This window comes from Choristoneura fumiferana, chromosome 9 (assembly GCF_025370935.1).
Source record: "Choristoneura fumiferana chromosome 9, NRCan_CFum_1, whole genome shotgun sequence".
In the NCBI taxonomy this organism is placed as follows: domain Eukaryota; kingdom Metazoa; phylum Arthropoda; class Insecta; order Lepidoptera; family Tortricidae; genus Choristoneura; species Choristoneura fumiferana.
In genome coordinates this window covers 7,612,742-7,627,144 of record NC_133480.1, presented here as the reverse complement: position 1 = coordinate 7,627,144, position 14,403 = coordinate 7,612,742, and the positions used below count along the sequence as shown (strand labels likewise).

The window sequence follows — 14,403 nt, the reverse complement described above, 5'->3', positions numbered from 1 at the left end:
ACAGCGGAGTCTCAGTAATAGGGTTCCGTTGGCACTTTGAGTACGGAACCCTAAAATACGTAAGTACGAGTACGCGAACGTAAAAGGTGATCATTTCGCGAAGCGCACACATTTAAGCCGCGCGATAACTTTTGTTCGTAGTTAACCTACTTGGTCTCTTTACTGTGCCGTGCAGAGCGGCGGGGTAGGGGTGGGGAAGTGGGGAACAAGGGAACAAGCGCACTGACCGCGCGGCGGCGACCACCGCCCAGCTCTTTCAAAGTTCAAATTAATCGACGAGAGTAGCTGATGATGGTGAATTTTTCAAAATAGCATAGCAGCGTCAAATGAATGAGTGTAGAAATGAATTATACCTTTTTATAAAGAGCATATCCTATTCTTTACTTTAGTCATACATATCTTGGCGGTAAAGTTTGAAATAATTGAAAAAACTAAACGATTAACAAAAAAACTGGATAAATAATAAAAATGTTCGTATTTGGTGCCAGATTGCGCTGAAACTGTAAGTGGTATCGCTTTTGTATGTATGAAAGGTTTATAGTAAATTTATCTAGGTATTTTCGTTCATACACACTTTTTATGTATCGTGTACGGTTTTTCTTTTAAAATAGAAAATACCGCGGTCCGGGACATGTTCGAGGGGTGGGGGTGAAGCTCACCCCGGAGAGGGGGGAGAGTGGATAAAATGTAAACTTTGCTCTATAACCTACACATCCTGATAGATAAAAGTCTTGCATTAATTTTGCCAAATTTTCCATACATTTGAAATTTAAAAATTCTTAACCTATAAAACAATCCTGAAAAACGTTAACAAGTCGTCTGGCTGAGATCCCTGCAGGCCTGCAGGGATAAGTCCGCCTTTGTACTTAACACTACTTTTTTATGTAACCTTTTTGTTTTTCCTTTTTGTACAATGAAAAGAGTACAAACAAACAAACAAACAAACAAAGTTGTGTTCAGTGAAAACTAAACCACACAAACACAACTTGTTACAGGCTATTAAAAAAATAAAATCGAGTCTTCCATAGCAAAGTCTTCTGATATCAACTGTGACTTTATCGTTTTTACCGATGGCAGCGTCCAAATTACTGGTCGTACGTACGCCTTCTGCATAAAACAAAGTGGTCGCCCAAATAATTTATCTCTATGTTATCACTAAACTGCACTCCAAAACTGACCCAATGAAACGCAGGCGAAATTTTAATATAATTGTCAAATAATTTTCTGGATTTTAGTAGACACTAATTCTTCCCAAGACATGTGGCAAAACAATTTTCATTCATACCTATAAAGATAATATTCCAATAAACATTATTTTTATAACCTCGGCCTCATAAAATGCTTACTCACCAATGTACTGTTTTGAATTTTCAATCTGAAAAGCCAGTGAACGCTAGATGATTTCATGGTCTAAATGTATGGTACATTTAAACGCATTTAGTTATTTCGAAACTCTGGTGGACTTGCAGTATTCTGCTGTTTACGGCAGTGCTGTGAGTAGATGTTGTGCTTATTTTGACTCCTGGGATATTTTACATTGACTACATTGTTGCATTTACGCACAAAAAACATATTTTTATAAGCTCAATCTAACAGAGCGGTGCGATGGATATGGACATGAAAAATGTAGGACAGATGCCAGAATACCGCGCGTAAAAATGACTTATGACTGGAACGCCCGTTTTAGTAGGCCAGTACGAAACGATTGTGCTAAGGAAAATCATGAGTTTTTGTAAACCAGTATCTTTCGAATGAATTGTATCTTTTAATGAATTTGATTAATTGCTGTACTAGGGTTGTCACAAGTTTTTGTTTAACTTCGCATTAAAATGTTTACTTCGAATCTCGCTTAATCAATTTTCACCAATTTCTAGTGTTTGGATTGACTTATTATTAAATATCAGATTGGATGACAATAGTAGGCTACAAAGAATTGAAATTGACAGTATATTATATTATATGTATGTATGTGTGTATGTAAACTCTTTATTGTACAGTCAAGTGTAAAAATATGTAATTACCACAGACTATTAGGCCGCTTGCCCACGGCGACTTTTTGTAGCGATGCAGTAGCGATGCTGTCGCGCGTTCGCATAGATACAGTCGCGATGCGGTCGCTAGCTGTGTACCCTCGCCAACATAACCACGATTCAGTAGCGATGCAAACAGTCGCCGTGGGCGTGGGCCCTTATTCCGACGCAATAAGGCCGTAGTAACATATTTTTTAATGGTTCGAATAAATACTTATTTTTGCACTTGACTGTACAAAAGAAAAAAAAGAAAATTGATAAACTTTGAGATACTTGTACAAAGGCGGACTTAACCATTTAACGGGCTTTTTATTTATGTATGCCAAACATAAATTTTGATAACAGTCTGCAGAAGGTCCAAAATTACGGCATTATTGTCATTTGAGTCCTTTATTTATTAAAAGTTAGAAATGAATTCAGTATTTAAATGATACCTAATCAGCTACGAATTTTTTTTTCTGACGCAGACACTTTATAAACAATACGATGAAACAAAAATATCCGACCACTTGATGTAAAGCAGAAATCAATATATATATAGCACTTATTTCTGACACGCCTAATTTTTCTTCTTTTTTGCAGAAAAAGAATTCAAAGTATCTACGAAGATCATTCAAGCAGACTTCTGCGAAGGTGAAGAGATATACGCTACCATCGCAAAAGAGATCACCGATCTCGAGATTGGGACTTTGGTGAACAATGTTGGCATCTCTTATTCCTATCCTGAGTACTTCTTGGACGTCCCTGATTGGTGAGTAGTGCAAATATTTTTAGTGAGAAGCTGTTTGAATATGCAAAGCAGTTTTCTTGTGGGGTCTATCCGAGTTTATTGACGAGGTATAAACTTTTATGGGGTAAATACGTCTACTGTTATCAGAGAAACGTAAATTTTAGTGCGTAGTCTAGAATTCATAGCACATCCTTCCACCCTGCGTCCAGGAAACTGCACCGTGAATTCCAATCTTTAAGCATCACGTTGTTAATGTGATGACGGCCATTTGGTGGCGATCAGTGCTGCTTGCGGAAATAGTGTGTATAGTTTTGTTTTTTTGATTCAGTCGTTCAGTAAAACTAACCCAATAACTTACTAACATATTCCGGAAAAATTTGAAAATACCCTGCATTATGTAGCTGTATCCGTTGTGTTTCAGAATTTGGTGTTTTGCCCGTTATATTATTCCAGAAAATTTTGATTTTTTTTACAGTATGTTCCTTTGCATTCCTCTGCAGGTTTGGTATGAACTATGAATTGTATCCAACCTTAATCACTTTAAGATTATTCACCAGAGACGCGGGTTAGGTACCTACTCTTTTTATGGAAATTCAGTTAATTTCGCATTTAGCTAGTAACCAGGTAGTTTTTTTTGCGTGTCGTAAATATTTTGATTTAGACATAAGGTGCTTTGGGGTAATTCCACCAGGATTTTTGATGAGATGACGTAACGTTTCTAATTTCATTAATTACTGTGAGTTGGTACATTACACTTAAATTCTTAGTCTATTTCTGGCGTTTGCACTAATCGACGTTATATACTATATAAAAAAGTGGCAATGTTTCACCATTTCTAGACAAAACTAATAGAGAAGGCCACAAAATGTCGTGACTTTCAGTAATTAAACGTGATGTTATAATTTCATATTGCTTTCATTCAAATGTAGAAAAATAATGCAGAAAAAGTTAAAGAAAAAAACATTCCAATAACTCATGCTTTCAAATCTTCCGCTAATATCGCAGCATCTGTTGAAATTGAACGCAGCAAACCGCACCTTTCGTTCTGAAACGATTTTCAAAGGGAGCAGGTGTTCGAGTATTGCCACCGTATGAAATAAGTGCCGTTCAATTGAAATATTATTCCAACTATCGTCGCTTTATCGAGCGGGATTATTGTGACGCTCGGTCTGCCTCCGACCGTACATTTTATGCCGGCGATATTTGATTTCGGAACGCGGATTCGACGTTTAAATTTGACTGAGGTGTTTATTCGTTGTCAGTGTTTCTTGAATTTTCTTGGAGATGAAATTAAACGATTTGTTTTATTTTATTAAAGTACTAAACTAGTAAAATAAATAAATCGCGTGCCTTAACAGTGGAACCGTTTTTGCTGCAAGTCACGTCGAGATTTCGTACATCTGTCAGATTCTAGATATTGATTGTGAAAAGGTTCCACCCTGGCACGCCTGGCATAATAATTATAAGTTATCTTCATTTTTATCCGCCTGCCCATTGTAGTTAAGCAGGTACGTTGAGCTTACACCCGTCTAAATCAACATAAAATAATGTAATGTAATAAAATCAATTAGGTAGATATACCAAGTAAACCTGCTTACGCTTTTAATCAAAGCCAAATGTTATTATAAAACTATAATTGCCCCTCCCCCACTCGGTTTAGATGAATAATTCCCCCACCTTCTAAGCTTCACATCAGATCCTGTCCCATTTCCCAGAATTAATATAATTACAGTGACATTACCACTCATTAGTGGCAAATATATTGACTCGTCTTACTTAATGACCCAGCACGACTAGAAGGCTTTCACACTAACTGCTCGACTATTATGTTAAATTCTACAAACAGAGACGGGGCGACGTGAACAGTCGCGAGTGGGACTGAAAAGGAATATGGAGCTAGGATTCCTCCAGACGAAACATCCGTGGTATTCACATGACATTTGTGTAGGAAGTAATTTTGGAGTCAAACGCTTAACGCTAATTCGTTTTATGTTGAAGTTGTTTCAATACGGTCGGCGGTCGTAGTATATCTTGACGTTTTGCTCTCGACTCAAGCTTTTCTGGTGAAACGTCATTTCGTACTGGTTTTCTCTGGTTCTTGGAATAAACAGATGCAACTACAGTTTTAGTGCTTGTTGTACTTGTGAGTAGTTCGTTTCATAACTAAACACTTACCTACTTTATTGTGTAACTTCATTTTACATTAATTTTATATTGACATAAAAAAATTAAAATGTAAGAGATTTTTTAAAGGAGTAAGAATAAGAATAAGAAGTAGTAGTAGTGTAGTGTTACTGTAGTAAAAATGTCTTCAGCTTAATTTCAAACTCATTAAAATCGCTATCATAATTTAATACTTAATTAATAACACACTTAATAATAGTGAAATATTAGATTCAATTTATTTTACCTATTTTGTGATTTGATATTAAGGTAGGTATAGCTTAAACCACAATAAGCAAAAGGTGAAATGAAATAAAATGAAAAAGTATTTATTTGACATTCTTTTTACATTTTTTTGCACGTAGCCTAGCAAAACTGTTTACACAGTTTGTCTGCAGGATACAGTGCATTTAGTGCCTTAACTAGGCTCATTCTCTATTTAGGCCATGTACTAAGATAATATCGGACCAATGAGAACACACCCTAACACGGCGTAACAAATTATTCCGTCATTACAGACAAATGATCATTTGACGATTTATGGAGTCAATTAGTTGGCACTCTTAATTATATCACATCAATTCCGCATCTAAAACACAGATGGTGTTATTTGTTTACTGCACGGCTCATTTGATATTTTGTTGGATGAACTTATTTGGTTAGCTTATGAAAATCCAAACATGAAGTTGACAACGTTGAAAATGTTAATTCAACAAACAAGGTATTTCTAATATATTTGCATTTCCCAATTCCTTCTCTAACGTCAAATAATACGTTCACTGTAAAAATAAAACTCCCTGCCTGCGCAAGTCTTTGTCGGACGCTCGGTACTATCGGGCTATCTCTAATTCAAAGTTATAATATTATGCACTAGGCAAAATTGTATCTGCAACCATCTTTGTTTGTGGCTAAATACTATGCTGTTTTGTTTTGTAAATTTTCTCTACAACGTTGATGGCCGGTGTAAGCGTAACAGTAGATAAAAAGATCAAAGGTTTTGGACAGCAAAGCATAAAAACGAATCGTAAAAAGTAAACTAAGCTAAATACAATGATTTGTCCAAAAGCTTTAGATAATAGCAGTCCATCATTCAAGAAATTTTAGTAATATTTATTTTCATAAACGCTACTTCGAAGCTCAAAATAATCGAGAAATTTTTCACTAATCTTGTTTTTTGACTCCCAATCCGCCTGAATATGTGATGAAAAATAACAAATTACAATTTCATTCACTTAATGCCTAGCTCACAATATTGCAAAAAAAAACATGGCAAAAAATATAATGCCTCATCTTAACTTTCACTTTCTTTACAGGGAAAAGGTGATGTCAAACCTCATAAAGGCCAACGTAGCGTCAGTGACCCGTATGACCGGTCTTGCTCTGCCTGGTATGGTGAAGCGGGGCAAAGGCGTCATTATCAACATTGGCTCGGCTAGTTCCATCATACCTAGCCCCCTGCTCACTGTTTATGCCGCCTCTAAGGTAAACACTAATTCTTAAGGATCAGATAGACGTACGAGCAAATTCACGAACATATTTAATATAATAACGAAAAAACACGCCATGTCGCAAATACCCACACGTAAATAAAGATAGTAAATGTGGTGATAGGGAGTAGACGTGGTATAGTTTGGCTAATGAAAGCTGAACCCAGCTATTATTTGAGTGGCAACATTATTCAAATGTCATGGGTAAACAGACCAAAGAGTATAAGAAAACAGACACTTGAGCTTGTACTATTATTATCTATTCTGTGACTTGTTGAGACCTTCGTGTGTTAAAATAGTTTTTTTTTTTTATTTGGGCGAAACAATCAAAAGTGGTGTGCCACAGATTATTTACCCATCATGATAAGCAAATTCCAACAAAAACAAGCAGAGGGAAGCCTTGTTCAAACAGAAAAAAGTGTTTAAATGCGGTGACCGAATTTGTAGATTAGTAGGCATGGCAAAATATTTTGATACCTACTAATATCCCTTTCAGAGCTGGTCAATACAATTGTGGTTCCTAAGGTTCACTTTTTCTCAAAAATATTCGTATTAAACTTTTTATGTTCAACATATCGTTTTAAATAATTATTTATAAGGCACGATTCTTATGCCTAATCGTCACTTTTGTACGGCAAAGAAGCTTCTTTACTTTTTCTGTACCTTCTGCAATTTTTTTGAGTTTGCCGCGGTTGCGGTTTTTCATTTTTTCATTAGCCAGACTAACAGCCACGTGTTGACAGGGTTTGGTATCTTTTTAGGCCACACGAACAGCCCGGTCACCCGATGGAAAGCAATCACCACCGCCCATGGGGACCCAAACCCTAAGTGCAGTCGGAAATAAAATTAGATTTTTTTCTGAAGAACGTTTAATCTTTGCGCAAGATCAAGCAAATTTTCAACTTGTGAAACTTGCACAGAAATTGCAATTAAACAGAGTTTCAGTTCCTAAATTCCAGTTTTTAACTGGTACTTACAGGTTTTCAGTTCTAAACTTTTTTCCATAAATCAAGCGCTGTAGTAGGTTAGTGTTGTGTTGTAATCACATGGGTCTATCAATCAGCTAATTATCTATTATATTTATAACAACCATACTTACCAAATTTCATGACTCTAAACCCAGCGGTTGTTATTTCGAGATTTTATCCCTATCCCGTGGGAGTTATCGGGATAAAAAGTAGCCTATGTTTTATTCCAGACGTCCAGCAACCTACTTACCATATTTCATGACTCTAAGCCCAGCAGTTGTTATTTCAAGATTTTATCCCTATCCCATGGGAATATCGGGATAAAAAGTATCCTATATTTTAATCCAGATGTCAAGCTATCTACATATCAAATTTCATGACTCTAAGCCCAGCGGTTGTTATTTCAAGAATTTATCCCTATCCCATGGGAATATCGGGATAAAAAGTATCCTATATTTTAATCCAGGTTATAAACTAACTTTTTGCCAAATTTCATCCAAATCCGTCCAGACATTTCAGCATGAAGAAGTAACAAATATACTCACTCACTCACTCACAAACTTTCACATTTATGATATTAGTAGGATTAGTAGGATAAGAACACAGAAATATAAGTAGTTACCTACCTATTGATACTATTAATATCCGCTTGCAAACGCTATTTTGACCTCGACCTTTGCAATTTATTTAGTACGTCAACGTCAACGTATGTATTACATAAGTACCTACTTATATGGTGACGCAAACATCAGCTGTGTTACATTCGGCGTAGTCTTCAATTATCACACTTGCTGGCAGTTAAAATCTAAATCAATATTTTGGTATCCGTATGCAAAATTAAGTACCTATGTTGTTTGTTTTAGTTTAGAGTAATCTGAGAGGATATATCCCATTTCATTATTAAAAATATATATGATAAGTACAACATTTACGGCATAAAAATTATGTCCTACGTTCTTCCAAACAAATGCAAATACAAATGCAAAGCAATATCGCTCCCATTTAAAAGCTGTTCTTTTTAGCGTTGTGCAGTGCAACACGAATTTTAAAAAGGCTCTCAGTCTCTTTAATATAGGAAGTAAAAAAACTAGAAAGAGAAAATTTCGTTCTGTATTATTTCGTACGTCGATTCTTTAGGAAAATTATTAACACTAGAAATAAACTTCGCAAATGTTAACATAATCCTAAATAACATCCCTTTTGTAGAGTAGCAGTCTCTAAAATCACCTACCTATAGAAATAGTTTAGTTACTGCAGTTTCCATGAACCTAACGGTTTACGACGATCGCTACCGTATTACCCTACTAATCGTAAATTCTCTTCCAGGCTTACGTGGATAAATTCACCGAAGGTCTCGACATGGAATATAGGAAAAAGGGCATCATATGCCAGTGCGTTATGCCAGGCTTTGTGTGCACTACTATGTCTGGAATCAGACGCAGTACTTTCTTCGCGCCTACTGCCGAGGCATTTGTGAAATCTGCCATTAGTTTGGTCGGAACTGTCTCGAGGACCACTGGCTATCTACCCCACGCCATCTTCACTAACACCATCAGTTTCATCTACGACGTGAGCGGTAGCTTCGGGGTGTGGCTCGTCACAAGATCTATGGAAAACACCCGTAATAGATCGCTGAAAAAGTACAAAAAACAATAATTTTACAACGCTTATCTTTCTTAACTATTAGCCATCTTTCGGGAGCGTTCCTTTCAACTAACGTCGCTTCATTTCCTCGTGGTGCAACGATATTGTTTCAATTAGAAAATTGTATATTTTATTATGAATCGTTGCATCACTTTACTTCTTTTTACTTATGCATGCCATTATTTAACGAACACCAAAAACATTGCAAAAGCATTAGTCAATCGTTTTAATCCTTAAATATTGTAATTTTGTGATAATATACATAAAAAATGTAAACATACTTATGTAATTATGCATTTAGAAGTTGCATTTCGAGATGCGCCAATAGGTTGAAGCGTCCACAACAGTGTTTTAAGAAAACATTTAGTTTTAAATAATATGGGATTGTAATACATTCATGTGTATCACAGTTTGGTGTAGTAATAAAATATGCTTGAAACTACATAGTTTTATTATTAACCTGGGTGACGGGAACATTATTTTGTGTAAAATAAACGTAAGTACTTTATATAAATTACTAATACGGCCTGTAAATAAGCTTCATATTTTAAAGAACAAGTTTTGGTGTAAAAATCTTAATGGTCAAAAAGTGGGACACTTAATACCGGCAATTAAAAATAGTAAGTGAGTATTTCTCAAAAAGTTGTCCCGTCATGAAATTGACAAGAAATCAGTTTTGTCAAGAAATTATTTACCCTAAGGACGAGATCATAAAACATAAACTACATAAAACATCCAAAATTTCTTGACGTCAGGAAAACGTCACGAAATCATGTGAGGAAAAAATCGTAATTTTGTAACTACATCAAAACTTTCTATTGGATGCAACAACCAAGATTATCTGACTTTTTTATCACTTTAACCACAAGGTTTTCTTTATATTTAAAAACAATATAACTTATTTTTTGTGGTGAAATAGCGTCAGGATTTTTTTAAATAAGTGGACAACTGAAAAATTGAAAAATGGACAACTTTTTGAGAAATAGTCAAGTATGAAATTTTTCCGTTGTGCGACTGACAAACCATACGGTTAATTGGTGGTACAACGGAACTCTATATAAAAAAAAGTTTTCTCTACAAGTAGGCTGCAAAGAGCTCTTTTACATGTCACTTTTTTATACTACCAGTCGGAGAAAAATGCTGGCCAAGCCAAGAAAATGATGGCCAGGACCTGCATAATATAATAAGTTTACGACAAACTAATTAATCATATCATCAAGGTAGAGTCGATAAGTTAGTGAGAAGTCACAATGACAGGTCTAAAATGCCTCATGGTCAAAAATTTGCTCGTAGGTAAAATAAAGAAAGAAAGAAAGAAAGAAACATTTATTCGTGACAAACATAAGAACAATGAATAAAAAATAAAAAAATAAGAAAAAAATAGTTTTATGTATGCCACGAAATGGTCCCAAATCAGCAATCTGCCGGTCTTGCGAACGGCGCTGGTCTTCCTTTGGGAACATCGGGGTCATCATACATTAAAAAAAATTACATCATTAAATACAGTGAGACCGATGAAAAAAAACAAAAACTTAAAATGAAATTGTTACCTATATTTTAGAGCCGAGCCAAGCCAAATCTGCAAAGAATAACATGGCAACACTGCAAATGTAACGCATATTATGTACGTGATTTGGCGTTAAAATATAGTGCCGCCAAATCACTCCGCTGCAGACCTAGCCCGGCCAGGCCCTATTTCGATCCAATTTATGAAGTAAATAAATAAATAAATGGACAAAAATGAATTTATGGAAATAAATGGGACTAGGTACTAATCTACCACTGTTCACACTAGAATAAGATTACCGACTTTGGGTTTCATGACAAGCATATTAAGGTCGAGGGTTTTATTTGGGGGGTTGCTAACAAGATAGCCTGCATGTTATGACACTGTTTACGAGCAAGTGTGATGAAAATATTTGTACGAAAATTGGCGATACCGCTGACTGCGCTCTTGGCAGCGCCAGCCCTCTGCCGCCCCTTCCCCTCCGAAGCATGTGCCTGACATGCGTGCGCAGATCCTCCTGCAGCAGCGTGCGCAGCAGTAGCACGCGCAGCAATATTAGTACGGACAATGAGTCGTTTACCGACCACGGGTTTCATAACAAGAACAAAAGGTAGAGGGTTTTACTTGGGGGGTTGCAACCAAGGTAGCCTGTTACGACACTGTTAACGAGCAAGTGTGATGAAATAGTTCATTGTGTCTTAAGGGCGGTAAATAAGGAATTACGAACGAGAGTCCATTAGAAGCCCGAAGTCGAAGACTAAGGGGTTTAATGAGTCGATGTTCGTAATTGTAGTACCGCCCGTGCGACATACAATGTTTTTCATCACATTTGCGAGTACAATTGTATATTTGTAAAAGAAAAACTATTATTTTTTCAAAAATTGCTGATACCGCTTATTGCGCTCTTGGCAGTGCCAGCTCCCCGCCGCCTTCCTCCTCCACAGCAGCACCTGCGCGCGCACGGAGCAGCAGCACACCATGCAGTAACAAAGTCATTTACCGACCTTGGGCTTCATGACAAGAAAATTAGTACGGGCAATGACTCATTTACCGACCACAGGTTTCATGACAAGGTCGAGGTCGAGGGTTTTACTTGGGGGGTTGCAACCAAGGTAGCCTGCATGTTACGACACTGTTTACGAGAAAGTGTGATGAAAAAATGTTAACCGCTAAGATTTTGAATTTGAGAGACATGAAAGACTCAGGCAGTCTGAGCAGTTCGCAACACATCCCTCGCAACACACCTCGCACATCTCTAGTGATAACGCAGCAGAAACGTTGCGAGGCTCCGCGCAGCAAACCTTTACGAGGCCAACAGCATGCAACACAGCAGTACATAATATTGTTGTTGTTGTTGTTGTAACTCTTTATTGTACATAAAACATGAAAATTACAATTAACAAGAGAAAGAGATGTACAAAGGCGAACTTATCCCTTAAATGGATCTCTTCCAGTTAACCTTTGAACGATTGAATGGACAACAGAAACAAGAGTAGACACTACAATGGAAAGAAAAAAGGATCAAAAAAATTAAATTAACCTAAACAATACATCAAAAATAAGAAATAAATACCTACACATACATATATGGGTCCACACTAATACAAAACAATAAATAAACACTAAACTAATACATATCAATATCAATAGACTACATATAAACTACATGTAAATAAACATATATACGCATACAAAAAAAAAACAGAACATAACATCTATTTCAAAAGGAACTAACTATCAAGCCAGTACGCCCCTAAGCGACTCCGCAGGATGGCAACCGTCTGCGCCCGCCTAATGTCACACGGCAACCGGTTCCACAGACTGACAGCGTGCACGGAGAAGGATTTGGATTTAGTGACAGGGAAAGCGAGAGAAAGATTAGCGCTCGACCGCAACCGGTTCCCGATTGTTGTAGTTATATGTAAATTCAAAGCAGTTACTGTCTATTGTTGACGATATATTCAAAAATTATAAATGTACGGTCAAGGACTATAATTCATGGGCCACCATGGAACCATTTCACAGTAAACGTCATAGTGACATCGCATAAATTAACAAGGAAAATTGTAATGACTTTTCCTTTGAAAAGTCGTTGACCGTACTTGAGCTGTTGTACAGAGCCCGTATATGCGCGAGGCCCTTGGGGGTTGCCCTGTTTTCCACCCCCTAAAGCGTCTGCTTCTAAGTATTTAATAATTAATACTAAGATCTCTGTTGGTCAGTTGGATGTCCCTTTAAGCTCCGCCTACATTTTTCATGTTACATTGTCATATCCTAATTAACTATTCATTTCTTTTCAGGAGAGGAAAACTGGATGCCTGATTTTATCACGTGTAGCGTTAAACGGTATCGACAGAATGTACAAGATATAGTTAACTATGAGAAAACATTATTTATCGTTAAGTTTTTTGTTGTTGTGAGTTTTAATTATTAGAAGAATACAAAAAAGTTAAAGAAAGTTTCATTATTTACTGAGAAAACATTGGAAGACTTTTCGGGCCCGTCGCAAACAAACGGCATGGCAGGCCTAGCCACAGAATAGATAATAGTACAAGCCCAGCCAATTGTTGTGGTGGTATGGTGTACAGTTGTGTTGCTCTGAAGATGAGCTCTGGTTGAGTTCGAAACGCGTCAGTGTAGTGTCGTGGTGGTTATAGATGAGTTTGTGTGATTTGTCTGAGTTCTTACAGTGTGGAGGTGGAGGAACTGCATGAACACGCATATCTTGCATAAGCGTAGCTATCTTAAGGTCGCGGTTGAGCAATAGTTATTTGTGCAACAAGAGAGCAAAGTTGTTTTTTGTTGCGAGTGTTGATTTTCAATCCCGAGTAAGCGAAGGATTCTATAATTGAATCACGAGCGTTAGCGAGTGATTCTAGGTTAGAATCCTGAGATCAGCAAGGGATTGAAATACACGAGATGCAAAAAAACTTTGGTCTCGTGTGACACATACAATTTTTCACCTCAGCAGCGAGAACATAATTTAAATGTAACATAAGAATAAAACCACATATACCTACCTGTTTACAAAATAAAACACATTTTTTTTAAATAGATCCGATTATTATCAAATTATAAAAATTACATTTAAAACCATAAAAAGATCCAGTAGCTACAATACAAATCGCATACTCATAACATGCAATCTTAACTTCTTGTACTAATGTCACACTTATTTTTAATACTGCAAAAAGCCTCATCTCGGGGTAATTGAAAAGGTTGAACAATTAAACCTTTAAATATGATTTTTATTAAGATTTCTATTACATAAACATAAATAGATTTGTTAAAAAATCATTCAATTTAACAAATAATAATTACTGTAGAGGCAGTATACGGAATTCTTTTATAAAAAAAAAACAAGAGAAGCGGCTTTCGTGCAACGAGGTTGCATACTTTATTAAAAGATCAGGAAATTTACATTTTGGAAATATTTCGATATATTTTAATACCAAAAATTTAATTTAAGTTTGTAATCGACAAATTTAATCCTATCTCTTGCTTTTTTCGAGTTGAAGTGAAATGACAGATCAAAGTAAAGTTCAAATATTTGGAATTCAGTGAGTAGACCCAACACTGTACTCAGCATTTAAAAAAATAATTAAAAGTTACTTTGTCTCACGGAGTGAGCAAAATGCGATTTTGCTCACTGATTTCTCATAGCAAAACCTGCCTGTTTGAGGTGCTGAGGTGAAAAGTAATTTATTTAGTTCAGAAGTAAAATTGGTTATTAAAAAGTTCCACCCTGGTACAGTCACCAGCACCAATATCTGACACAACAAGCGTGCATAAATACCTATCTGATACGACTCTATTTCTAGGGCCGGAAGGACGTGTCAGATATTTTTGCACGCTCCGCTGTGGCAGATATTAA

The 14,403-nt window shown here is 36.3% G+C and overlaps 1 protein-coding gene across 1 annotated transcript; it reads left to right on the top strand.

The window, feature by feature from the left end:
• The first annotated feature begins 1,658 nt into the window (after positions 1-1,658).
• LOC141431485 (very-long-chain 3-oxoacyl-CoA reductase-B-like) lies at positions 1,659-12,988 on the top strand. Its single transcript, XM_074092674.1, has 5 exons — positions 1,659-1,686; positions 2,613-2,781; positions 6,237-6,405; positions 8,705-9,018; positions 12,830-12,988. The coding sequence occupies exons 1-5, from the start codon at positions 1,659-1,661 to the stop codon at positions 12,849-12,851; spliced, it is 702 nt and encodes a 233-aa protein (XP_073948775.1). The 3' UTR covers positions 12,852-12,988.
• Positions 12,989-14,403: the final 1,415 nt, after the last annotated feature.

Coding starts and splice junctions, on each gene's coding strand:
- LOC141431485 (XM_074092674.1), top strand. CDS start 1,659: ATGACTTATGACTGGAACGCCCGTTTTA. Junction 2,782..6,236: donor TTCTTGGACGTCCCTGATTG/GTGAGTAGTGCA, acceptor CTTTCTTTACAG/GGAAAAGGTGATGTCAAACC. Junction 9,019..12,829: donor CGTAATAGATCGCTGAAAAA/GTACAAAAAACA, acceptor ATTTCTTTTCAG/GAGAGGAAAACTGGATGCCT.